The 27931-nt window shown below is 35.5% G+C and overlaps 3 protein-coding genes and 2 pseudogenes across 7 annotated transcripts; 2 read left to right on the top strand and 3 right to left on the bottom strand.

Annotated features, from left to right (window-relative positions):
• Window position 1: 1 nt before the first annotated feature.
• LOC129301874 (auxin transporter-like protein 3) lies at window positions 2-3628 on the top strand (annotated as a pseudogene).
• Window positions 3629-11101: 7473 nt separating this feature from the next.
• LOC129301643 (glycine-rich protein 2-like) lies at window positions 11102-13206 on the bottom strand. 5 transcript variants are annotated; one of them, XR_008591059.1, is made up of 2 exons: window positions 11935-13204; window positions 11102-11248 (listed from the first exon to the last, which is right to left on the bottom strand). XR_008591059.1 is itself a non-coding variant. In XM_054940217.1 (2 exons), the coding sequence occupies exon 1, from the start codon at window positions 12694-12696 to the stop codon at window positions 12118-12120; it is 579 nt and encodes a 192-aa protein (XP_054796192.1). In that variant the 5' UTR covers window positions 12697-13206; the 3' UTR covers window positions 11102-11248; window positions 12109-12117. The 5 variants fall into 5 exon arrangements, 3 of the variants coding, with proteins under 3 accessions (XP_054796192.1, XP_054796191.1, XP_054796193.1); XM_054940217.1 differs by having other exon boundaries at window positions 12109-13206; XR_008591060.1 differs by lacking the exon at window positions 11102-11248 and adding an exon at window positions 11326-11736.
• A 3342-nt stretch (window positions 13207-16548) lies between these two features.
• On the top strand, window positions 16549-18990 carry LOC129301870 (uncharacterized; annotated as a pseudogene).
• Window positions 18991-21165: 2175 nt separating this feature from the next.
• LOC129303970 (uncharacterized) lies at window positions 21166-23632 on the bottom strand. The gene is made up of 4 exons (XM_054943573.1): window positions 23480-23632; window positions 21916-22019; window positions 21644-21809; window positions 21166-21518 (listed from the first exon to the last, which is right to left on the bottom strand). The coding sequence occupies exons 1-4, from the start codon at window positions 23496-23498 to the stop codon at window positions 21484-21486; spliced, it is 324 nt and encodes a 107-aa protein (XP_054799548.1). The 5' UTR covers window positions 23499-23632; the 3' UTR covers window positions 21166-21483.
• A 776-nt stretch (window positions 23633-24408) lies between these two features.
• LOC129302123 (G-type lectin S-receptor-like serine/threonine-protein kinase At5g35370) lies at window positions 24409-27219 on the bottom strand. Its single transcript, XM_054940800.1, has one exon. It carries the CDS (start codon window positions 27182-27184, stop codon window positions 24554-24556), a length of 2631 nt encoding a protein of 876 aa, XP_054796775.1. The 5' UTR covers window positions 27185-27219; the 3' UTR covers window positions 24409-24553.
• Window positions 27220-27931: the final 712 nt, after the last annotated feature.

Here is a 27931-nt window from a genome sequence, read left to right as displayed (position 1 = left end):
AATGGCTTCCGAGAAGGTTGAGACTGTCATTGCTAGTAACTACCTAGAAATGGAGGAAGATGATGGCGATTCCAAGTCAACTAGGAGCAAATTATCCAAGCTATTTTGGCATGGCGGTTCTGTGTATGATGCATGTTTCAGCTGTGCTTCTAATCAGGTACTGCTTCTTCAAGTAACATCACATTTTTCGTTATCTTTTTCTTTGAGAAAAAACAGTATTCTTTTGGCGGATGCTCTCTAAATGGTTGACGAAATTCCATGTAAGTTGTACAAGTGCTATTGACATTACCATATTCCTTTTCACAATTGGGGATGTCATCTAGGATAATTTTTCAGCTTTTTTATGGACTTGTGGGAAGCAGGACGGTTTACCTTATTAGTTTTTTATGTTGTGTATAGAACCAGAAAGGAGGGGGAGAAGGTTGATTTCGAGAGCCATGTAATTCAGGTATTCCAATTTGTGTGTGTGTGTTTCTTTGTTTTTTTTTTTACCTTTCACAAAACCTTAATCAGGCTAATATCTTCATGACTTTCCTTATTTAATCCTGTTTATTATTTCTATTTTGATCTTTCACAGTGGTTTGAAGTTCTTGACGGACTGCTTGGGAAGTACTGGAGGAGCGTGGGTCTTTTCTTCAACTGTACTTTCCTTTTGCTGGTTCGGTAATTCAATCAATTACTTGTGCAAGGTAAGGTATTCAATAATAATCTTGATTAATATTAAAATTGATAATTTGAACCAAGCTAAATGGGTCATCCCATATTCGTTCAAAAAATTTAAGATCAAGTTAAAAAAATATTTAATTTTTTAAGTTCAAACCTATTTGGGCTTAAAAAAATTTAGGTCAAGCCTAATTAAATTCGAACTTGGCCTGAATGCTCAAATAAAAAAGTAATTTTTAAAAAATATATAAAATATAAATAAATATTAATTAATTTTTTTAAATTTTATATTATTTTATACAAAAAGACTATATATTTAAATTCATTTCTATTATTATTTTTTAAAAATTTTTTAAATTTTTTTATTATTTTTAATCAAAAAATATCTCAAAATAATATTTAAAATATATCTTAATATTCATTTTTATATTTTAAAACTTAATTTTTTTAAAAAAGGTTTTAAGTCCTATATATCATTTGCGTATCTAAACAAATATATTTTATATTTTTTATAAGATAAGATAATTAATTTTAAAATAAAAATAAATTTTTAAATAATTTTAAAAATAAAATTTGGGCTTGTAAGAATTTTTAACTCTATTACTAAATAAATATAATAAATGGAGTAATATTTTAGAATAATTATTTGATTATCGTTCATGCCAAACTTTGTTAAAAATTAAGAATAAACTAGAGCAAAGATTTTTTGTATGTAAGGGTTAAACAATATAAAAAAGTTAAAGAAAAAAATGATTCCAAAAAAATAGAATTTTACTCATAGTTAAATAATTTTATTTTATATAATATAATGATAATTATTTTTCTCATATTCTTAAAAATAAAAAGTACAATTTACCTAAAAGTTATTAAAAACTTTGAATAAATCGGGACGGTGATTTTTAGTTAATAGTATAACTGTGATTGAATTAAAATTAACTTAATCATAATTAAAATAATATAATTTAATTAAAATATATAAAATATTTATATATGACTATGATAAGAGAAATATTTAAATAAATTAAATATTGATTTATAAGTAAATGAAACATTCATGGATAAACTATACATGATACAACAAAATAGTAACAAAGTTGATAAATTATTATTTTTTAAAGTTAAAATAATATTTCATGCTTAACAGAATTATTTAAAAATTAAATTTGGTTCAAAAATAAAGAAAAAATATTTTTAAAAATTTTGGGTATTTGGGCCGACCCAAATAAGCTTGAAGGTATTAAAGTTGAGCTTGGCTATATGGGCTCTTAAGAAGGGACATGATATTTTAAGAATAACCCAAATTGAACCCAACCTAAATAAGCCTACCCCATTCAAATTAACAGCTACAATTAATATATAACGTTCAAATATAAATCGAACATTTTTCTTTCTTAATACAATGAATGAATCTTTTATTACTATATATTACATAAACGACAATCTTGACAAAAGAACTTGGACTTGTATATTTAGTGCCTGCTGTGCAATAATAATGTTTGTTCCTTCTTTCCACAGTCATAGAATTTAGTCCTTCCTGGGCCTCATGATGACAACTTACATTCCATGGTATCTAACCATAGCCTCCCTTATCCATAGACAAGTAAGGGACATAACTTATCTCATCAACTAGATAAGTAAATCACATAATTATGAACAGTAAATGATTTTTCAAAATCCTTGTCAACATATATATGTCGCTGAGCAATGCCCTTAATATGATTGTGAGGGTTGAGGGGTTGGTTCTCTACTTCACTAGGGTTACCAACATCCTCTACACTTTTGGTGGGTATGCAGTTACACTGCGAGAACTTGAAGCCTGAGTGAAACATGCACAAACAAGGATTATTTTGGGTTTAAGAGGTTTCATTCAATTGCAAGGAACACTGTTCTTCAGAACTCATAGGGAACTTTGTGCATACTCAATGAGATTTAAAGTTGACTTTTTTAGTTAAGGTAGAGACAGCTTATGTATGAGAGCAACATGAATTTGATAGACATCAATGTGATGCTATATTGTAGGGAAATTATGCATGCAATATGGAAGCCACAAAAATTCAAGCTGATATATCTAATGGCAACACTGTACGTGCTGACCCTAACTTTGCCACCAGCAGCTATAGTATATTGCGCATTTGGGGACATGCTCCTTACCCATTCTAACGCCCTCTCCCCAAGGACAGGCTTCAGGGACATAACTGTGATTCTAATGCTCATTCACCAGGTCTATTTCCAATTCCGTCCAATAAAGCCTAAAGACTTATGGCTTAAGACATATCACTGATAGAAATTTAAGGGAACCTATTATATATGATATATTAATACTATCTAAAGAGACTCTTATGTTGGTGGAACTTTGCAGTTCATAACCTTTGGATTGCTTGTACTCCTCTATATTTTGCGTGGGAAAAGGTTATCGAAGCACATGAAACGAAGAGTTTAGTCAAGAGGGAAATGGCTTGATTTCCAGTAGTAATTCCAATATGGTTCCTGGCAATCATTTTTCCTTTCTTTGGCCCTATTAACTCAACTGTTGGGTCTCTCTTATTTACATAATCCTGACATTAGCACACACGGTCACCTTTGCTTTAGCATTAGCTAGGGAGGTTAGCAAAGTACAAATGCTCATCTCATTGAATATGTCATGATCACTTAACAAACTTTTAGATATAATATAAGCATGTCATTGATAAGTCATATAAAAAGCAATGAAAGAAGCTTTCATATACAATCTGAGATTATCCTAATGAGAAGATTATGGTATTGACAGAATGCAATAAAGAGACCTCCATCGTATTTGGGAGGATAGGTAGGACTGTACTCCATGAACATGTTTATAGTAATATGGGTTTTAGTGGTAGGATTTGGATTGGGATGAGGGGTAAGCATGGTAAATTTCATATGCCAAGTTGACACTTTCGGCCTCTTTGCCAAGCGCTATCAATGTCCCCTCATAAGGGTTGATTAGTTACCTGTTTTGTTACCGTATGCTTCAATATACATGTGAATCAAGGGATTGACATTTGTCATTTTTCTCATCCCCTTGTATTTCTTATCCTACTGTTGCTATTATTATTTTATTATTTTTTATGAATCAAGAACTATCGGTCATTGCTACGATGGAAGTGTGAGAAAATCATAGCAACCTACATATAGTCTTAAATAGAGAGCCAAGCGTGTGCTAGTTATTATTTGATTCTTGTTATGTATGAAACTACCTTGAGATTTTGCAGGACTTTTATTGCTCACCTGCTGAATATTTAATCCTGAATCCTTTTGACGTGTTAGAAAAATTACAAATCATGTTAAATTCTTATTATCTAATCTTTGAATCTTATCCCAAATCTTCTAATAGGAAAGCAGAAACATAATCCATTCATTCAAATGAAATTTGAGAGCATAAAAAAGTATGCCATCTCAGAATTGCAGTACAAAATTCTTTGATAAATCATAGGACCACCAACACCCTCGGTGCATGCCGATTGTTCCCTTATTTAAAATTAGTCGTTTCCTAATTTAGTGTTTCTTCTTGGTAGGTCATCGCAGTTGACAAACTCAATGAACAAAAAGCATTTTTTTCCAAAATTTTCCATCCTTCTCCCCTCTCTTTCTAGGAAAAGGATTATTAGTGATGCAAGTACAAGACAGACTAATTTTGCAGATTTATATATAATAGATTTAAAAAATATTTAATTTTGTGTTTTTATTTATTTTAAAAAAACTTAAAATCCAAACAAAAACTCAGTCAAAAAAGATTCGACTTAACCCCATGTGCACGGGACTCCAAACGATCATTACCCCATCGTATAGAAGTTTCTATAATTAATCAGTAATATTGTAAATGATTTTCATTCGTTATAGACTAGTGATGACGATGAACCTATTTTTTTAAATAAAGATGAACGTAATCTATTGTAAATGGAAAGATGTTAAAGCAGAAAGAAAGATGACATACGGAGGATAATGGGCCCAGTGTTTCATAGGCCTTCCAATAAACCAAATCATCCAAGGGATCATGACTAAAAAGTCACCCATGAACCTAAAAAAGCAAAGAAAAGAACTTGTCAACATGATAGCTTATCCCCCATGTAATGATCGGTTCAAGCTTCTACATCTAATTTTAGAGTCTATGAAGCTTAACAATTACTAGTCCCTTTTAATTGTTCAGGACTATGGCAAAGAGAACGCCTCCAAAGTAGAAATTTTTTATGGAATGGAAAGGCAAGCTCTGATATGAGAATAATTGATTGTTGGCAGAGATTAATGTGGTTAAATGAAATCTGCAGCAAATATGTTTGGTGCTGGTGGTCCCGTTTGTTCCTCATAACCCACAAGTTGTTTTATTGTAAATAATCTTCCAAGTCGAGGATTGTGCCATGGGCCGTAGCTCTCTAAGAATTTGCAATGTGTTAACTCCATTCAAAATTGATTGAATCTAGTTGTATTCATGTGGGAGAGGTGTTTTCTTTTTCTGGACATTGGCTTTAGCTGCTAACAATAAAAGTAACATATTATAACAAAAAAAATGTTTTCCATGTGATAAGGCAAGAAGCATTTTTCTTTTTCTGCCCAATAACTTTAGAACTCATATCCTAACGGTTCATGGTGAAACCTCATTGAAAGGTCTTCAGCCAGGGCAAATGGGGACAAACCCAATACTCCTCATTAAAATTGGCAGCAAACCTCATCAAATTGATTTTGGAAAAATGAATGATTATTTTGAGCTATCACCTCTACTCCCAAGGTGTTAAGCCATTTTGTGGCGTTGAGTATATTTAAGGGTTAAGGGAAAAAATGTTTTGAAATTTTTTTAAAAAGAACATTAGGTACCTTTACATTTAATTATAGCAATGTCGTGCCAAAGCTTTTGAAAATGGTGCAATTTTTTCTTATTGTCAGGGTTAACTATCTGTTTCATTTTATTTGTCATGTGACAGACACTTGAAATTAAAAAGGAAAAAGAAACCAAATAACTCAGCACGGGAATTCCTTTTGATGAAGGGCACTGCAATCCAAATAACCCAATCTGAGACTAACTGACCTCAAATCAGGATCGAAACCCTCACCTTTTAGTTTCCCAACTTCAGCATCCATAAATTCTTCCTCCTCGGGAATGGGATACAGAGACTGTTTATCAATGTTGCGATTATTAAAATCAAACTTAACCATTCTAGTAGAACCTAAATGTTAAATTTGGTCATCTTGAATGGGAGATCCTCTTCAATAAATAGATCTTCCTCTTCCTCTTTCTTTTTCTTCTTATTCCTCGACCATAAACCTGATAGCATTTGCCTCAATTTCTATTCAAGTTAAGAGGAAGAAGAAGAGTCATTTCTATTTTTTTAAGAAGATATTGATGGAATTATCCAATGATTACTTTAACAGTTCTCTGAAGAAAGAAAAAGGGTAGGATCCCTAGGTAACAAACAAGCTTCATTCCAGATCAGTCTTTTGATATAAAATATTGAATATGCAATCCTGTTTCCAAGAGAATAATCCAGAAGAATTAATTAATTAAGAGAGAGAGAGAGAGAGAGAGTGTGTGTGTGTGTGTGTGTGAAGGATGTTATTGCAAATTTGGTTAGCCTAACCATATGTTATAAACTGTTAAACTATTATTGGTTGGTTTGATGATGAATCTGGTTCAGAGCTTAATGAATTTGATAAAGAAGTTTGGTAATAGGAGTGTGGATACACAAGAGGTATCATTCAATGACATTGATAATAGTGTTAGCACTTTTGACTCTACCATTCTCGCTCAACTGAAGGAAGGAAGATGATGGGGAAGAAGAGAGTGAGGAAGAAGTTTTTTTTTTAATTTCTTAAAAATGCCAAGTAATTGCCACATGGCAAATGAAATGGAACGGATAGTTAACAAATGGTCAACCCTGATGGCAAGGCACAATTGCAATGTTTTAAAAGTTCTAGAGTGACATTGCTTAAATTAAAAGGTAAGAGTATCCAATACTAATTTTAAAAAACTTTTAAAATATTTTTGCCCCTTAACCTTGCATTTAACTTCCATTTTATTTTTATCCTTGAAGCCCTCCTAATTTATAGAAATAGTTTCAGTGCTCATTATACAAACGTGCACTGAGAGCTCATCACTTATAGATCGTTCAAGTCTAATTTTTATGATTTAAATTTACAGTTTTTCAATTAATATTTTTAAATAAAAAATTGTTTTCCTAAAAAACTAATAATTAAGATATTATCTTTATTTTAGATTATGTATCCATTAAAATATTTTAAAAAAATAAAAGTAAAAAATTATAAATTTAGACTATCCACATTACAGAGCGGTTTAGATATAATAAGCTTTTAATATTCATCTATATGATGAATATCAAAATTGGTTCCCCTAATTTGTTGGCACCTTAAAAAGATCAGGGCGCTCATGGAGTCAAGTGTCCTAGATTTCTAGGTTTAATCCAAATTTCATTATTTTTTTAAGATCATATCACTCTTTTAATATTACACAAAATCGTCAAAGTTTCATTTTAGCCAGGTGGCTAACCAAGTATCTATATACACTTTAAAAAATAATAATTATTGTATGAACACCAGTTGTTTTATAAAACAAAAACATTAATCTTATCATCGCTATGAAGACTCTTTTTTATTTTTTTTAAATTTTATTTACATTTTCTAATAAATTCTGTAAGTTAACACTATGAAAAATAATGAAATAATAATTATTAAGTATTTATAATTTTAAAAAATATTATTTTTATCCCATTATTTTTAAAAAGAAATATGTTTTAAATGATGGTGATGATTAAATCTTCAAAAGAAAATTTGGTAGATAATTTTTGAACAATTTAATGATTTAGAGGAATATTTAACCTGAAGTGGTAACTGAGCTGGGAAGCATAATCCGTCCCGTGGACACCCCTCAAGATGTCACATTAATGGGGACTCAGACAACTAAATTAAAATGGCGACGAAAATTCTCGTACCAAACCAAACCTTAATATTACGTTTACTAAGGGGAAAATAAACGGTACTATGGTGGATGGCTATTCGGAATTTCAGGCAGTTAATGCGCGACAGGAGGAGAAATTCTAAAAAAAAAAAATTCATGCACTTAGTCTTATATATTTACTATATTATCACATCCAATCAAAATAAATAAATTTTAATATGTTAATAATCTTAATAATAAAGGTTTTTTGGAACAAATACTCTATAAAAAAAAATTCACATATCTTGATTTAATTCAAAGCAGATTAATTATATAAAATTAAGTATATTAAGTAAAACTTTTCCTTCTCAAGACCCTTGTTTTTTTTTTTTTGAACACAAGACCACAATTAAAATACTATACAAAAGAAACAAAGTTAGGTCATGTCAGAAGTCAAAATACTTTTACAATCTATGAAAGTGTTATCAAATAAAATAATATGAAAATATTCGATTGAGGCTTTGTGCGCTAAAAGATTAGTGCAATAATTTATTTTTCTATAGAAGTGTTCCAAAATAACTTCCTAGTTTTTTATGATGAGATTTTTGATGCTTCTAATGATTGCTAAGAGTGAATGGCTCTGGACGAAATTACCATTAATAAAAAATATGGCCTTTATTGAATCAGAACAAATATTAATTTTAAAAATTTTAGTATTTCAACAAATATTTAACTTTTCTAAAATCCTTATAAGCTCAATAACTGGGCTGTCAAGGCCCTTGCTTTGTGCGTGCGTTTGGTAACATTTTCTTCAACTTCTTCGCTTGTATGTATCGGGCCTATAGAAATACTCAAAAGTCAAAACACGTACTTTTGGGCCATGTGAAATACCGGAATGTAAAACCTCACAGATCTCTATCGGCCACTCTTTCTTTTTAGACCCAACGGCACCATCAGCTAAGCGATTTCTCGTTTTCTTCTTGGGATATTTAAATATTTTGTATATAAACTTGTAATTTACAAATATTTGTCTCATGTTAGGCCACACCTAAACTTCTTTTAGACGAAGCAGCAATCTTAATCAACTAGAGATCTACTGAATCAACAAGGTTCAGGTTTTTTTTTTTTGTAGGGGTAAAATTGCAGCCATAATTATTCAAGTCATTCCTGGACATTGTATTTGTACTGACTGCACACACTTTCTATTTATTTGTTTCTTTAATTTTGGCCAAGTTCTTTCGCTTCTTGAAAGGGAGACACAACTTAGCAAATGACACTTGACAATCTGCATGGCCGTTATTCGGCCACATTGGTGAGACTGACTAGAGAATAAATATACAACCATCGGCCACATTGGTGAGACTTACTAGAGAATAAATATACAACCAAGCACCATGATTGGTCAAAAGCAACAAGAAATTATTTGTATCTAGAGCTCTCAAGTTAAGCAAACTCTGCATCCTTACAACCTAGACTAGAATAATGGTAGTCCTTTCATAAGAGAATCAAAATAATTTCATACTTCATTAGATCCAAAATCAAGATTGAGAAATAGTAAACTCGAAGAATGTTTATTTAGGATGCTGATTAGATCTCAGGAGGCCTCATTGCCTCATCAATTCTTAAAAAAAAAAGGACCAATAATATAAGCCATAAAAGCGATGGTTAAATGACATCCATCAACACTCACTATTTTGATGGCGATTGATCGATCCTAACATTGACATGCCATGTGTGGTGAAAAGAAAACCATGATCAAGAGTGCATAGATAAATAAAATACAAATATAGTAATAATGAAAAAGACATTTCATGATCACTATCACTTATCCTTTATTGGTGGAGCTCATATCAAACTTAAACCCACGTGTATTCCAGATTGATCACAATTTTTTTAGGGTTGAAGTTTAATATTACTCTCAAAGTTTTTTCAAAAGTACAATTAGTATCCTAAAGTATTTAAAAACATAATGTCACATTAACATTTTTCAAAATGATACAATTTTGCATGGGCTAACAATTTGACTATGTTGACAATTTATTTTGACATTTTGACAGGTCAGTGCCTTGCTGACAAGTCATATGAGAGTCCACCTTTAAAAGTTGAATTTTTTTTTTTCAACATCTTGGTCACGTCAGTTCATTTTCTCCTTCCTTCCTTCATTGTCTTCCTTGAGAATTTCTAAAGATAAGAAGAATAACCTAGATTTGGTTGGGGTTTGAAAGACTAGGCTAAAACAAAAGAACATTTGGGTGGGGTTTGAAAAAACAACCTAAATTTCTACAAAAACCAAAACTTGAAATCAAGCACCAAAAGAACAACCTTGCTCGATTCTCATCATGCTCAAGAAGGCATTCAATTCACAAATCCAAAACCCAATCCTCATTAATTCACTCACAAAGCTAGAAACCATAAAGTAGACAACATCATCAATAACTACATAAACTTGAGTGAAACTTGAAAAAGAAACCTAGAATGATAGATCTGAAAAAGAAATTTAAAAAATAAGTCCAATTTGATGAGGAGCTAAAGAGTGATACATTTAAAACGCAAGCATGTGGAGGATCCCAAAGCAATTCCAAGTTAATCAGAGCTCTTGGAGTCTCAAGTGATTTTGAGAAACCCAGAGAATAACCCAGTCAAGTCAGGCAAATCATCCATCGAATAGCCATGTTTGAGCACCTTACCCACATCTTCTCAATTATTGAGTCCTCACTCTCCACCACTCTCTTCAATTCTCAGCCCTTCCACTCCTTCTTTGTCTTCATCCTTGAAGTTTCCCAAATCAAGCTTTCAAAATTGAACCCCAAATCAAGCTTTAAAAATCGAACCCCAACCCCAACTTGCATTGACTTTGCTAGTATTTTTCTTGTAATAATTGGAGCTTGTATTTCGGTGAATGGTTTTCAAGCAAGAGAAAGAGAAAGAAGGAAGATGAAGAATTTCCATTCACTAGTATTTTGCTTTGAACATGAGAACCAATTTCGAGTGAAAAAAAGAGAGAGAAGGTAAGAGAAAGATAGAGAAGATGAGACAATTTCAAGTAAGCAAACATTTTGATCCAGCAAAAAAAAAAAAAAAGATGAAAGCCAAGTAAGCATACCACATATGCAGAGTTGGTTAACTGATGGTCAAACATTAGGGTCTATCAATGTAGGGCAAAATTGTATCTTTTTTAAAAACATTAAGATAATATTACACCTTTAATATTTTAAAATACCAATTGCGCCTTCAAAAAAATTTCAGAAACAATTTATTCTTTAACTTTTTATATTTGGGATGGGACTAATAAATGATCACAATGTTAAAAAGGCATTCGGCAAAGATACTTTTTAACTTATGCTATACTTCATATCACATCACATATTTCATGGGTGCAAAATGTCGAGTTATCATGGTGAATGAAACTGTCAAATTATCATGATGCATGAATTATGATAAATACACGATCATCTATGAGAATATACAAGTCTATTAGTAAACGTGTACATTAAACAAATCAACAGCTCAACGCTTGATACGAAGTCAGAGAAAAGCTAATCAGAAAAGAACATCCAGAACATCTATTGCTTCCAAGAACAAAAATGACAATACATTCTATCCACACATAAAATAAGAGCCGAATAGATTAAAAATCTCATATCTTGCAACGAGAGGACCACCTTGCACATGCCAACTGTCTACCTGATATAGGATAAGATTTATGAGATCTGATGGCCGCATGAATCGGGAAATCTCAATTATCTTCAGGAAAAAGGAGGGGGAAAAAAAACTCATCGACCTTGACTGTACAAATAGAATAAATTATAAATAGAAATTATAAATATGGAGATGTTCAAATGCTGACTATCAAAAAAGAAACTACTTAAACTAATTAATGAGATTAATAAACTCGTACAAAAAGGAGAGCATCGTCAATAACATATGATAAGTTTCAAGGTGAGACCGGTAAACCACAAACGACAGCATAGTATATCCACGTATGAAAGTAGAGAACTGTGCAGTCTAAAAATGGCCTCCCACATCTTCTCCTGAGAGCACCAACATTCAAAATTCCAAATGCCAAAGGCCACCCAGCACAGTCCCCTCCACAAAAAGAACACGGTGCTGGTAGCATGTAGCCATAGCGGAGAATTTAATAACAAAGGCGGTGAGCAGCGGCATGGAGGATTCTGAAGACAGCGGGAAAGGTAAGAATTCACTGTAATAGACTAATAGTCGTTCAATTAAGCCTTCCACTCAGGTCCCCAAAAAGAAAAAAAATTAAGCCTTCCATTACGTCACATTCACAAGTTGTACGACCATCAAAAGAGGAGAACACCAACAATTAGTCAGCAAAAGCTGTGATTAATAAAGTGATTAACAATTACCAAATCCTGTAAAACAAGATTCAGCATCATGCCAACAGCTAGAAACGGCTGCCGAGAAAAAATAGTCCTGGCCCATCTTCTTCTGCACCGAGCTTCACCAATAAAATGCAAATACGACAATCATCGGAACTTGATACCTACTAAATATACTCATAATACAGCAAGGGAAGGTACCTAACATTCTCATTTCTCAATATTGGGACATTCCCTCGCAAAATGCCCTTCCTCACCGCAATGAAAGCACACCCTGCCTCCGCCGCCGCCACTAGTACCACCACCGCGTCTGCGAGTGTCACCACCACCAGCACCCTGATAACAGTCTCTCGCCAAATGACCCACGCGGCCACAATTGTAACACTCGAGGCCCTCGCTGTAATTGCCACCAGCGTAGCCTCCACCCCTCCGCCCCATCCCGCCACAGCGACCATACCGATAAGGACGGCTGCGAGTATTCACGCCAATATAGCGCCCGCCATATCCATCCCCTCTGCCTCTGCCGCCATAAAACCCTCTTCCACCGCCACCAGGACGACGGGATCTCAGGAGAGCAATGACGTCAACAGCTTTGGTTCGTCCATCTTGGGCGTAGTCGAGGAGAAACTCGACGGGCTGACCCTCGGCCAGGGTGCGATAACCATGGGATCGGATGGAAGTGTGATGGACAAAGAGATCATCGCCGCCGTCATCAGGGGCGATGAATCCGAAACCCTTGTAGGCATTGAACCACCTGACGGTACCGGTGGATCTAGGGGTGCGAGACATGGGGGAGCGACAGGAGAGAAGGTTCGAGAAGAATGTAGAAGGTTCGACGGATGATAGGAAGGGGGAGAGAAGCGAGGGAGAAGGAAGGGGGGATTCGTCCACGAGGAAGGAGAGGTGCTGATGTGTAAGCTTAGAAGGGAAGGAAGGGGTGGGGCCATGAGTAAGTACAGTTGGGGCATTATCCGTTTTGGGGCAATGGAGTCGCCATCCACTCCCCCACCCTAATCCTTTATCCTTCTTCAAACCTCTTTTCCAGAAGAAAGGAAAGGAGAAACTTATTGAACGAGTTTTGAACTTATTCTGTGATCTCCCAAGTATTTTCAATTGATTCTTTATGTAACATGAGGAGGCTATTAGGGACGCTGGCGTTCGTTTTTCCCATCAATTTCCTCACACTATGTCCGAGAGGGAAAATGGCGAGAGGCGGTTTATCTTTTGGTTGTAACCTCCTTTTGATTTGAATAGAAGGTTCAGTTTTCTTTTTTTGTCGGCAGAGATATCAAAGATTAAACCTGTCTTTAGAACAACTTGTTTTCGAACAGTCGTGGATACCTCGACATCTTTTACTGAAATGATATCCACACTGGTCTTAATCCCTAGTACAATGAGAGATATGCTAGAACTTGTTATTTAAAAAAAGAAAAAAAAAAGACCAAAGGAAATATGCTAGAACGGTTAAATACAGCTATTTTAAACACGGAAAATATAAAGGAGTTTAAGCAGTCAATCACTGGTAGAGTTGTGCTCAGTGGCGGTTGATGATCGATGCTGCCGATTGAGAATTGAGAGGGGCCCTCTCCAATATTTGTAAACGAATAAATTGGGCTTCTTCCGTGATCTTCACTCCTCTCAATTTTAGTAACTATTTTCTTTTTCTTTTTACTTTGGTCACTTTTGGGGCGACATGTGTGGAATATGTAGTTAGTGGTATTGACTTGGCATTCTTTCTGGAATAATTATAATTTTTATCAAATTAATATTCAAGGCCTTTTTACTCGAGTTGGATTTGTGCTTCAAAAATTACAATTTCGATAGAAACACGTTAAAAAAATTCTTTTAAGTAGTTGTCCAATTTTTGTTATATCAGTCAATTTTAATTCAACGATATTAATAATTTAAAAAAACCCATTCAGGTGCAGTAAGAAGGAAAAGATTTATTTAGGCGCGTATGCAGAATTTTTAGTTTGGAAAAAGAAGTGGACCCTCGTGAAGCATGGAGAATTTGATAAAGCATGATAATTTAAATAGGTCAAATTTATTTAAATTAAATTTAATTTAAATCGAATTTAAAATATCTTATATTTTAAAAAAATTTGATATAATCAAATTTAATCTTAATATTTTTTTACTAAATTCGAGCTTACCTATTAGGTTTTGTCAAAATTACCAAGTATATATGCACATAAAACTAATGATTCTAATGATTGGGTTCATTTGAATTAGATTTAAAATATTATATCCATTTAAAAAATTCTATAAAATCAAACCTGATTTTAATTTTTTTTGTTTTCTTAAATGTTTCGATTCGGTTCGAATTACTAACTTTAGAATCAGACCTAGGATTAAAGAGGTTGTTTCTTAATTAAAATAAGAATCCAGCCAGGTGGCAGTAGGGCCCAGCATGTGATCCATTACTTAGGATGGCATGACCGCGTAACTGTGAAGTCGTCGATGCACGGTGCTCTGTGTTGCATCTACAAGCTTCTTCCTATCATTCTCTAGCTGCTTTTATACTCATTCTCGTTATACAAGGTAGTTTTTTCAATAAAAAAGTGAAAATATGATTTTTATTATAAGATATTTAATGAGATATTAATTAAATTTTTTATATTATTTTTATTTGAAGTCATTAACTATAAAATAAAATGAAATGCAAATATGAAATTTTTTAATCTAAATATGAGTAAAATTAGACATTTATTATATTTTTAGATAAAATAAATAACTTAACCATATTTTTTTAATTCTTAAGGTAATTATAAATGCCTTACAATAAAGATCAGTAGTAAAGGCCGTATTTCTAGGTATTTTTTTGTTAATTTATTTTGGTGAGACTTTTAGTAAAGGGCTACTTAAAAATGTTCATTCCAAAAGGCTAAATTATGCTTTAGTGAATACCAGTAAACAGTAGTCGAACTGTTCCCTTCTTAACTGGCTTGATAATTATTAAAGTACATACTTAATAGGTATAAAGCTAAAAGCTTGTTAACTTTTAAAAAAAAAGTTAATAACTTTTAAAATTTTTGTTAAGTAAAATATATTATAAATGACTTATAAATAAGGTGAGATGATTTTTTTTAAATATTATTGTTTGCTTTAACACGATCTCTCCAATATAGGTACCCAATGATATGATATCCATATGTAGCCTTCAATCAAGGTTGTCATATACTTTCTTCATCTCAAATTATAAAATACTTTTAGATAAAATTTTAAATATTAATAAATCTCATTAAATACACTTAATAATTTTATATTTTTAAAATAAAAATATAAATTTTAAAAATATTCATTATTTAATATACTAAAAAGAAAATGGACAGAAATTAATGATAGAGAGATAAAGGATAATATTGGAATTGATACATTTAATAAAACCTTAATCTACTCGAAATGTCTTATATTTTAAAATGAAAAAACTTCTTAAAAAAGTGTTTTATAATTTTACACAGTGGGAGTATTATATTATTCCTCCTTGCATTTCTCTTTTTTTTTTCCCTGAGGGGGGGTGCTTGCACAGGTTGTTTCACTGCAATTGCTTTGGATGATTTATTGATTGGACATAAAATGCGATTAGAATGCTTGATTTTTTATTAAAAAGCATCACCCTTATCTCTGTTTCCCATCCATTGTAAGTGACAGCCTGGTAGATATAAAACAAGTGTATTTTTAATGTCTGTCTTTTGCATCTTATACATTTTTTTTCCTTTGATTTTATTTCCTACGATCAGCGACTGTCACACAACAATGTTATTGTATGTATTATTCATAATAATATGCTTGGAAGAAATACTAGATTTCACAGAGGGAATGAAGGAATAATTCATAAAGGATAATTAATGCCGATAAATTACCATACACCTTCGATCTGTTTCGGTGATCCGGTGTCCTGGCATGAGACCTGTGATATGATGGTGGTGTTTTTCTTCGCTATTTTCAAGACTTTCTGTTTATTCAGTAATGCTTCAGTTTATGAGTTCTTTTTTTCGCAATCATATTGCAGAATGCCACTGGAAACCCCATACCCTGTGCATGTGTTGCAATGATCTCAAAGCTTCCTTTCACTATTCGCTCTCTGTGGATCAAAGTAGAAGTCATGCAAAGAAGAAAAAGAAAAAGAGACGGTTCATGGTGACATGTGAATCTTTAAATTGCTTTCATTTCAAAGCTGGCCCTGATATTTGATAAAATAGTTGTCATGTCTAACAGTTTAACATTTCTTTTTAGTTTGAAAACCCCAGCTTACTTTTGTATTTCCTTTGCTTGGACTATGGTGGTTCTCTTAAATACGTCTAGAGAGCAGTATTCATTCAGTGTCAAAATCTCTGATCCAGTATATCAAATTCATCACTTTTTTGTTGTTTCCATATAGATAATGCATGTTTTAAAGAATTAGAAGCATGAAAATACAGCTTATGTGTAAGTTACAATTTTAAATTCAACTTATTAACCCATTTTTATATATGTGCTGTTGAATTCTCTTTGGTGTTGGGAGCGGCTTCTTTTTGTCAGACATCTTGAATTGCATTCCACTTCTTTTTGGTGTTTTATATACCTTAACGAGTATATTCCTCGTGGATTCATACTTCCATTTAAAAGGGAGAAAGGGGAGATTTTTCTTGATATTCTTTAATGCCTTTGCAGTTGATTCAAGAGGAAATTAATCCTCAGGTTTCAGGGGATTCATGGAGAGAATGAATTCATTGGCTCCATTAAGTCGTATAAACAATCACATGGATGATGATGACGATGATGAGAGCGAGACTGTTTCGAAGGCAGGAGACATTGGGGATCGAGCTCTTCAATTGGAGATCAAAAATTGCAGGCATGTCCTGTGGCATTGAGTTCTATCTCCATTGTGAAGCCATCAGCACAACTAGTGACCCCTCGTTATAGTAATGGAAAAGGGTGTCCTGAAAACATAAAAGTGAGCCCAATTTACCAATTATTAAGTCGAGCTTCTTGTTTGTATTTTCATAGATTATTCGGAGTTTGTTGTCTCTACGTGCAGGAACAGGATCAGAGGTTGCCGAAGATACTGGACTATGTTTCATGCATGATTCATTTAGCTGCTTTTGGAATTCTTGGGGTAATTTGCTAACCTCTAATTTGATGGTGTTGGTGTTGGCTCTTGTGCGCTTCTGCTGTAATTAATGTTTTCTTCTGTTTTGATTGAGAGTCTATGGCAAACTTCATCTGCGATGAGGATTTTGGAATTTTCGCTTCATAGACCATCATTTTCCATCTTGATCCTCTTTTTTACTGTCAGTTTCATTCTGGCATATAAAATTTAGGAAGATATTAATAAGCAATTCAAAAAAATAAAAAATAAATGCAGGTTCTCACAAGATACTTACTGCAAAAATTGTTTGGCCCTGATGGAGCAGGTGTGACAAGTGACCGTACTGTTCTTTACCTGGATCTGCCTTCCAATATGGTCTCTCCCTAACATCCCCTTTCCTCTATCTTCCCGTCATGTCCTGATATTCGCAAGCTTTGTATGCGACTGAATTGCTATGTTCACAAAAGAGAAATAGGAAAAAAAGCTAAAAACTTGCCCAGGTTTTCGTTTCCCGAATTTTATGCTGATACAAACTCAATATTTCATTCAGGTTGGTTCTTTTTTTATGGGATGGTTTGGCATAGTATTCAAAGGGGACATATTTCGTGTGTCAGAGCATCTTGCCGTTGCAATAACAACAGGTTACTTAGGGAGCCTCACAACATTTAGTGGTTGGAACCAGAAGATGCTCGAACTTAGTGCTGCTGGACATTGGCTCTTCTCTGTGCTTGGTTTTGTAATAGGTAATGACTAATAAGATGCATTAAATTTAAATCAGTGTATTTTAGCAGTATAACCATCTTATCCTCAGTTACCCAAGCATGGCTAAGTTTATAGCTGAAATAATAAAAACGGTGGATTTTGCAGGCTTGTTTCTTGTCGGTTTTTCTATCATATTTGGAATTGAGACAGCCAAGGGTTTCAGGTGGTCTATCAGCAGACTAAAAATGAGATCGGGAACTGGTTCTTGTAACTCTGAGTCTGAGATAAGCAAAAAGAGGGGCAGTTGCAAGGGACAATTGGCAGTGATGGCGGTGTTCTTAATAATGTTAGGTTTTTCATGGGGTGTTAGTGGTACACTGATAAGGTCTGAGTTCAAGAATGAACAGTGAATGGCTGAATTATGGCTTGTTTGCCTGGTTGGTCCTCTAGGCGTGTGGATTAGACGGTTCTTGGCTCGACTCAACGAGAGGGGCATAGGAAGGGCAAGGATGCTGAAATGGATTCCATTTGGGACTCTGATTGCCAATGTTTCTGCAGCTTGCGTAATGTCTGCACTTGCTACAGGAAAGAAATCAGTTAGTTCCATCTTCTTGTCTTACTACGTGTAATTTGAATTTCCTATCATGGAGAATATACCATCTTAACTGTTTGGAGTCATATTCCTACGTTAGTCTCTTTCTGACGTGATGGAGCTTGTATTGTGATGCAGTGAAAGCCTGGAAATGTGATACTATTGTAGCAGGCATTCAGTTTGGGCTGTTGGGTTGTCTAAGCACTGTGCCTGCCTTCGCTTCTGAGTTCAACGCTATGAGAGAAAGCATGCATCCTTGGAGGGCATATGCCGATGCTATGATCACTATATGTGTCTCCCTCTGTTTTGGGATCATAATATTCTGCATCCCTGTATGGCAAATGTGATTGGCGCAAAAAGCGACTTGTTCCCCTTCTTTTTTTGGGCTTAAGCTTCTAAGGGTAAAATATCTTCATTTGTACAATACCTACTATGTTGACAGACTAGCAACGATGCACTGTGACAACGCTTTGTTGGAATTTTAGGGGGAGAACTACCAAATTATTGGTGTAGGCTTGGACAAGGACGAAGAGACTTAAATGAGAGAAACTTTTTGTTATTGCTTCAAACAATAATTTACATACACTCGCTTTGACTTTTCAACCCTACACTCACTCTCATTATTTACCTCACTTTTCTTCTACACACTCTTACTACACGCACACGCACACGCACACTTCACACACTCACTTTTCTGTCACCAAGCATGCGCAACACTGAATGACTCGCTTTTTTACTTCGGCTTCTTCTTCTCTTCACACACACAAATGACGAACGCTTACTTATTTAGAGATGAGGAATGACGGTGAAATGGCATCCAGATTTTGTTTCACCGCCTTATATTATTAAAATATTAGTCTTCTGGATTTTTCCTTCTTCACCGCCTTTAATATGCTTGGGGAGAAAGACAAGATTTGTCCAAAGAATAGAAGGATGTAGATCGGGAGAAGGAAAATTCTGGGGAGGGAGAAAGAGTTGGTGAATTTTTTTTTTTTTTGGTAGAAAGGAGGGCAGAGCCCAATGCATTAATAACTAAAACGGAGAGGGGTGATTCAAATCCCATACAGTCATTTTGAATCAAGGCTCTAATATAAGTCGGGGCACAATCTAAGAAGGAAGAAACAGAGAAAGCCTCTTTAGCTAATCTATCAGCAACAGCATTTTAAACACGTGGAATATGCTGGATTTGGATATCCCAGTAATAGTTAAGTAACTTCACGATCTCCAAAATCATAAGGCTATAACCAGAATGTGAATCAGGTTGTGAACGAAGAGCATCTACAATAATTGTCGAGTCGGATTCCAGGATGATTTTCTTCAGGCCCATGTCACAAGTAAGTTGAAGACCCTTATAGCACGCCCAAGCTTCGGCTTCTAGTGGATTGCAGTGGCCTAGATGGGATGTGAAACCAGCTATCCATGCTCCAGTGTGATCACGAAGGACCCCACCACATCCCGCATTCAAATCAGTTTGGGAGACCGCAGCGTCGACATTTAATTTAACCCAACCAACAGGTGGAGATTGCCAAGATGAACATGACAAGGAATCCGAGTCAATATCGTCCTGGATAGTGAAGAGTTTCCATGTAGAAGAAAGGATGGAAAAAGTGTTATTTGGCTTCTGGAAATTGGAATCGAAAAAGTGAGTGTTTCTCCATTTCCATAAGTGCCAAATAAAGACACCCCAGAAAAGGCTCCATTCATTACAAACGAGATTCCCCAACTTGTTCTTGAGGTTGAGGTCAAACCATTCCTTCAAAGAGCAGGAAATGGATAATACGCTTATGGGGTAATAATGCACATAGAAAGTGATGGTAGGTGAAGATCCCATGCATCTCTGATCACCTTCATCACGGGTTTGTTATTCGAAGCCTCGCAGGAAAGTGTATACAAGTTTTATCTTTGAGCCATAGTGAAAATATGTCACTAGATTCTCGTTTTTCAATTCGTTTGTCTGACTGTATGGTGATTATTGTAACTGACACTTCATTAGTAAACAGGAATATCTCCTTAAATAATAGCTGCAAAATTTCATGTAATCTTATGCTTAATAGATACAAACAACATAAGACTAATACTTTTGTCTATTGCTCATCGCAAAGGTAGCGGTCATCGTATCAGAATAGGATTTTGACAAAGCAAATGGACTTTGGACCTGAATCTGCATGAAGAAGGGTCGCGCTACATGTACGGATGCGACTGAACAGGAGGGATTGGGTTCCTATAATAGGAGGCAGGGTTCGGATATGTGTGATGTGGACGCCCTGATGATAGTATAGGATCATCCTTCTCTCATTTGGGATCTTCACATCCAGATGAGAAAGACGCCATGCATGATGCATCATTTAGTTCCAGATCGCCCAATCTTGTTCCCTTTTTCCTGCTCCGTGATCATTAATCTACCCGCTTGAATCCTCCTTCCGATGTGGCCTAAGAACAATTTTCTAGACGGTAACCCTGGGAACTCAATTTGCTGACGATCAAAATTATAAATAGTTCTTCGTAAAATTTTTAGAGTATAAGGACTCGTCTGAGTTTGGCCCAAAAAGAGGACTTACATGAAGATAGCTATAACATAAAGGTACTGATTGATTAATCTTTCCCCACTTTTTTGTCTGTTCTTTGGCAATTTTTTTTTTTTTTACAAAAAAAGAGGACATGCTCTCAAAAGAGTCAAGATTGGACAGTACCATCGCTGGCTCCTGTAATAAAGGCCGTCATCAATCCCCTCTCATAAAAATGTTGGTCACTATATTATTCGGATCGATCATTTAATTACTAATAATCAACTTGCTAATCTGCCGGACATAAATTACTGAAAAGTGAAAAGACGTCAACAATTCTATTTCCTAGTGAACTTAGGCGACGGGGTGAATTTGAAAAGCCAATCAAGTAAAGAGCAAGGGTCTCCTGACAACCCAACTCCCAATTAACCAAATCTTTGAGAAAACACAACCCAACAAAACATGACCAAAAACATTAACAAGAACGCGTATTTTTCAGTCTTATTCGCTCGGATGCAATTATAAAGTATACGCTTTGCTGGTTAAATTTCAGGATATGCACAAACTGTTTGTGTTTTTGGTAGAAAATGCATACATAAACTCCACAGTGGCACGTCATTGGCATGTTGAAAGAGTTCAACTCCTGATACTTATAGAGGCAATTTAGGCAAGAGAACTGTGAAGTCCATTTGAACAACCTATCTTGCTCAACCACAGCAAGAGCCACAGGCGGGCAGAGAACCTGAAATTTCAATTCGGAGAAGCCCAAATAAATTCATTAGCACAGACTCATAATAATAGTTGAGCTGCAGAAGATACCCCCCAAATGTCCAGGAAAGAAAAGAAATGAAGAAAATATGTACTTACTATGGTCAGCCCCACTAACACTGTCTAGTCCACGAACATTGTCAAGACCACGACGAGGAGGACCCCGTGGACCACCACCATATGGTCCCCCAGGACCTCCAGGGCCACCACCATCCCATTTTTTACCAGAAGCGGAACCTTTTCTGTAGGCATCCGACTTTTCCATCTAATGATAGATGGCAATATAAGCTCGCATCAATTATAGGCAATATAGATTTCTCAGAAATTCTTTAAAAAAAAAAAGAAAAAGTAAACAGAAATATAAATAGTACCGAAAACATTGTTGCAAAAAAGACTCCAATGAAGTTAACAATAGCCCAGAAAAAATCTGTGATTGTTTTCAGACGCCATATTGATCTCTTTGATTTAACAACACCTGCACAAAATTGTATCGGGTTCTCTGTAAGGTCCGTCATGGCTCTCATAACAGAAAATGCCTACAGTTAATTTCTTTCAAATAATTGGATTCATCTTGCACGCTAAAAATTTTTTAAGATCAAATTTGAGCAATATACTCCAAAAATTAAGCCACACCAGCATTGCTCAATTCCAATCAAGCAAAAGAGAAGTAACAAACATATAAAAAGTAAGATGATAATGTAGAATGCAATTTCAAAATCTTCTTTAGAAGTAACCAGACAATGCATCCCAAAAAGGGGAGGGTATAGAAGCATATAAGTAAAAGAGAAGACATGCAAAGTTATCACTAACAATTGGATCAGCAACATTCACCAGAAAACAGAGAGGATTGCAGAGGGAAAAGAAGCAGCATCAAGAATTAAATGGTGCACTGGTGTAAAATTCTATGTTGACAACAAGTCTTATCTCACTAGGTGGAGTCAGCTATATCAATTATACAACACAATTGTGTTCTATTATCAAACACGCTTTTAGGAATATTGTTAACTAAAAATCTTATTCGACAATTTCTATAATTATTCTCTTTGATCTTCCTTTACTTCTCTAGAAAACTCTATGCTAAGAAGGTGTCAAATTTTTCATTCACAAAATAGTACAGCTACTCATAGGCTTTGATTTTGAAGATCATAATTTATATATACTGGTTATCAATCTGCTACGCTCCATTGTTTGCATGCATGCACGAAAGTATATGTAGAGGTAACTTATTTGCCGATTCAGAAATCACATCAAGTCATCAAACAAGAAAGCCATAACTTTAGTAGAACTATAAGCAACTTAGAGTTATTGGATTGCAAATGCAAGACAGTTAGAGGTGAGGAATATTTATCAGAATTTACATAGCATAAATCCCGTCGCAGATTGCAGTTAAATACATTAAATCAAGGGTGGACAATGGGCACCGCATGGAACAAAATCCAAGCACAGTAGTGTTTCATAATGCTCATTGTGATAATTATGAGATTTTTTTTTTTTTGGCCGGGGGGTGTTTATATATGAAAGACCAAAACGTATGCCGTATATCGTTTTCCAAGTACCCGCTCAACGATCGGAATGATATCAGCAAAATAATAAAAAATAAAATCTTTATTATACGGCAATTACAATTAGTCGCATCAGAATACCCTGATATCAGGAGAAAACTTAAGTTATAAACCGACCCAGAGGAATTAAAGCTGCCTTCTTCATATTGGTTAATTACCCAAAAAAGCATTAGTTCTTTCTAAACGTACTCCCCAATCCTAAAATATCAACTAAATTGCAATTGACAGAAAGAAAAGGGTATATTACACCGGACATTGAGATCAAGGCTCCAAAGATTGCAATAAAGGAAATAAAACTTAATAAACAAATTAACCTATACGCACCTACTGCCATGAAAAGAACAAAATTGGGAGGAGAAAAAGAGGAAGATACCTCGCTCGACGTAAGCCATGGTGGGTTCTCCAGAGCAGGGCTTCTGCGATTGATAAAGAGATTGGAAATAATGCTGGCTATTGACTCTTATTCTCAGAGAGAGAGAGAGAGAGCACGAGAAATTCGACGTCAAGCGAAGAGGGTTCCCGATTCTAATTGGCTGTCGCTACCTAAATTCAACAAGACGTACAGGTGTCCCTATTTTATTGGATGATGAATGAATCTATCGCGGTCGAGGAAACGAGAAACGTCCATTCACTTTTGGGCCAACACCCAATGGGCCAACAGTGCTGAGCCTTTACCAACGCAGTGTTTAAACAAAATTAATAAATTAAACCCATATATTTAATTTTTATTTGATATTTATTGTGAAACTAATTATGATAATTAATAATTTTAAAATTAAATTATTTTAAAATTAATTTCTTATTTTTGTGCTGAATTTTTATTTTTTTAAAAAAACTCAAATATAATAATTAATTCTTCATGGTTTGCAATCAAGTCTCTTTTTTTTCCAATAAAAAATTCTAATGACTGAGATACAAATTTGAGGTATAAAAATTTTAACAGTAAATTTCAAAACTTTAATCATAATGATAAAATTTTGATCATTAGAAAATCATAATGCAGACATTGGTGGTATAAAAACGGTATTTTATCTTGGACTTTTTTAAAATTTAGAATGTTTTATCACATAAATTGTAAATTTTAAAACAAATGAACAGTGACAAACAGGAAAGAAATTGGGTAATAAAAACAAGGGCTTGTGAAGTTTATGACATGAATTGTAATTTAAGAATTAATGATGATACCGTTTATTATTAGCGTAACTGTATTAATGTTTGGAGGGAAGTGGCCAATAGTATTGAGCTTGTTCATTAAGCTAAGTAGTGAGAAAAGTGACCTCTCACGGAAACACATTGTTCAAGTAATTAGAACCAGGGTAAAGTAGCGGCATCACAGATTGAATGCACTAGAATGATATGAATCAAAACAACCTCTCCTTGTGGCAAGATATAAGAACCATGGTAGAGGGTCCTGTACAATTACAATGATGTACTATACATGCAGACATTATCTAGGCCCTGAGATATCATGTGAAGAAACGTAAGAAAACGCAGTTTGAGAACCGCTAGTGGTAGCTGAATGTTTCTGTGCTTGTTGATACGCGGGTTTTTCCTCAGCTAGCATGGAAGCCTCTGTAAAAGTACGCCCATAAAAGCGCAAGAAATTCAAAGATTCAATCCTTGGCTGGGCCATTGGAGTCCCGCCTTCCAGCATGCCAACAACAGCAGCCATGTTTGGCCTCAGCGCCGGTTCTTCGTGAACACAGCACAAGGCTATACGCACTAGTTTCTCCACCTCGTCATTTGAAACCCGCCCTTCCAGCCTTGGGTCAGCCAACTCAAGGTACCTGCCTTGCTCATGCATCTCCAACGCAAATAGTGGAAAATAAACCAGTCCTGTCACCGATGACGTCCCTGAACGGCAGCTGCTGCTCTCGTCCTTGCTTGGGCTTTGTGACCCCACAGAACAATTTTTTCTTCCACTCACTAGTTCAAGCAATACCATTCCAAAACTATAAACATCAGTTTTCTCTGTGATTGCCGAGTTCGTAAGCCACTCCGGAGCTAGATAGCCTCTTGTGCCTCTCATGGTTGTGAATAAACCAGACTGTTCGGGGCTGAGGAGTTTTGAGAGTCCAAAATCCGATATCTTTGCCTGGAAGTGATCGTGCAAAAGAATGTTCTCAGGTTTGATATCACAGTGAATGATCTTTTGCTCACACCCGCCGTGTAGATAGGCCAGCCCTCGCGCTGTTCCCAGTGCTATATCAACCCTCTCCTGCCATTCCAAGACTGGTCCGCCACCAAAGAGCGTGCGATCCAGGGAGCCACGATTCATGTACTCATAAATCAACAGACGTTGTCTTCCTTCAGCACAAAAGCCTTTCAGTTTCACCAAATTAACGTGATGAATATTTCCAATAATTGCAATCTCAGTGCAGAAATCCTTTTTCCCCTGATTTCCCAAATTTACTATTTTCTTTACCGCCACAACGGTCTTATCAGGTAGTTGTCCCTTGAACACCGCACCAAACCCACCTGAACCGATCAGAGTCTTAAAACCATCAGTAGCCTCCACAAGTTCTTCATAATCAAACCTTTTAGGTAAGCCTGGAATATGGAATGCCTCCAGGTCCTCTGAAGAATGCGATTTGAACTTGCCTAATTTTATCTCTTCTCCCTTGGAGATTCTATATCTTCTGAGCCAGAGGAAACCGAGAGCCAAAGCAATAATGAATCCAGTAAGAGGTATTAGCACCAGAACAGCCACAGGAAGCCCCTCTTCTTCAGAAGTAGGATCGTCAATATCAGTAGCAGATTCAACAACAACTTTTATGTAGCCCGACGAGTTACTTGTACCTCCACTACCTGACAAAATAGACCCCAGCTCATTTTCAAGCATAGAGCAGGATCCAGTCGTATTTTCATAGAAAAATCCCAAGCACGAACAATTCCAAGAACACAGATCTTGGCAAATAGTTGAGTTCTCTACATATGTCACGGTGTTAGAGTAGGTATTGCTAAAGTACTCCATACCATTCCCGAGTTTCAAATATGAAACAGCTGAAGAATTTGATGTACTATCATAACCAGATGATTTGCACGCAAATGGCAAGGAATAAGAAGCATTGCTAGGCACACAACCACGAACATTACTTGAGCCTGCATTGAAGTTTGAGGGACAAGAACAAGTAGGTGCCGAGGACGCAGTGCCATGAGTGCATAATCCCAATCTGCCACAAATAAAGGGAGTGTCACAACCATCATCCGGCCCCACAAATTCCTGGACCCAGTTAGTTCCGGAAAAGCTTTGGACGGTAAACTGGCCATTAACGGCCAACTTGGCAATTCGGAAATCAGCCATCGGCAAGACCACCCTAAACACAGTCACTGTTCCATTACTTCCAAAAAGATCGAGAGCTGTTCTGTTTATAGCCATGTATTCGACCATATAATTTGAATCCTTGAAGGCATTTTTGGCCATCGACAACCTCCAGTATGTCTGGCCATGCCACTGAAGTATTGCGTCAGACGGAGTGATACTTAAGTTGTAATCCCCAGTTGACAAGTCAGACCCTGATATCGCACTTGACAGCCATGTTCGAACAGGTAAGCGCTGTCCAATAACAATTGTGTCTGTTGGATGCTGGAAGCTTTCCCAGAGAGAACCATTGGAATGATCGAGTAAGACGAGATTGCCCGTTTCAGTTAGTTGTAATGCTGATACTGCTGATTTCAATGGTGGGGTTGACCATTTGAGGCTTCCATCGTGATCAAAAATAGTGATCCCTTTCGTAGTTAGGTTCATCGTATCAGAATTTGAGATGGGAGCTTCACGATTAGCCGACCAGATGATGGTGTGGGATGCCACATGGAAGACACAAAAGTAGAATCTGGATTGTTGATCGCCAGGATTGAATATAGCAGCCTCGAATGTTCCATTGCGGGATGTCAAGAAGGTGCCAGAGCGGTCAATGAACTGAAGATATGAAGCAGTGAAATTTGGATTGATAGATTCCGAGAACGTGTAGGCAGAGATGGAAGAAAACAAGAGAGAAGTGAGAGAGAAGTAAAAGACAGATTCCATCACGAAGTTTGAGGAAATGCAGAACAAAGAATAGGAAGAAATGGGTTCCATCAGAGGACAACGGGGAGAGAATGGAATTGATCTGATTACGTGTTCTCCTTTCTTTGCCTTTTTTTTTTTTTTTAATTTGTTTTGGCTGGCTACCCATCTCTCCGTTGACTAAATGAACCTCTTAGCCAGTACGTATGCCTCCTCTTTCGGTCAGATCGATTCCATTTGATGATCAAGTGGAAGATTAACATATAGGTTATTAATTATGTGGTGATTAAGTGGGATAGGTACTTAAGAATAAAAATTTCAGAGCTGACGAGTCAAAACTCTCGGCGAGTATTATCTATTCTCTCCCTGTGTAATCAGTGCAGTCATCCATGACTCAACAGCTCAACACCATATCTGTATCATATTTTACCAGGCAGCAATGTCTTTGATTGCTTGAATGGTATATCGTCCTTGAATTATATACATCAATATGGAGGGGAAAACAGCAAAGGAGATTAACGGGTGTGATATTGTACACGAGCTAAACACTTGATATAATGGAAAAGGCCTCGGAGATTTTGTCATCCCGTACGTTTTTCCCATTGGCTTGGCGTTACATTAATTGATCTTCTGCGTTTGTGTCTATTGTTCGGTTTTTAATATTTCACAGAGAGATTTACAAACTTATAAAACAGGAGCCATTATCTTCGCCACAAAGCCAAGAAATGTTCATATATAAATGAACTTGACACAGTCATGTTATGATGACTTTATGAACGCTAAGATGTATAAGCAACGGGTATATTCTTGTACTTTTAA

Source organism: Prosopis cineraria, unplaced genomic scaffold (genome assembly GCF_029017545.1).
Source record: "Prosopis cineraria cultivar Desert tree isolate PC_DT_omini unplaced genomic scaffold, ASM2901754v1 PC2, whole genome shotgun sequence".
Taxonomy (NCBI): Eukaryota; Viridiplantae; Streptophyta; class Magnoliopsida; order Fabales; family Fabaceae; genus Prosopis; species Prosopis cineraria.
Note: the sequence above shows the minus strand (reverse complement) of the source record. Positions and strands in the feature narration are given on the sequence as shown.

Bases quoted from the DNA above. Each gene is read 5' to 3' on its own strand.
- LOC129301643 (XM_054940217.1), bottom strand. From the start codon at position 12,696: ATGTCTCGCACCCCTAGATCCACCGGTACCGTCAGGTGGTTCAATGCC.
- LOC129303970 (XM_054943573.1), bottom strand. The intron at 21,810-21,915 runs GTACTATTTATA...ATCTATCATTAG, and splicing joins TTTTTGCAACAATGTTTTCG to ATGGAAAAGTCGGATGCCTA. The intron at 21,519-21,643 runs GTAAGTACATAT...TTGAAATTTCAG, and splicing joins TGTTAGTGGGGCTGACCATA to GTTCTCTGCCCGCCTGTGGC.
- LOC129302123 (XM_054940800.1), bottom strand. From the start codon at position 27,184: ATGGAACCCATTTCTTCCTATTCTTTGTTCTGCATTTCCTCAAACTTC.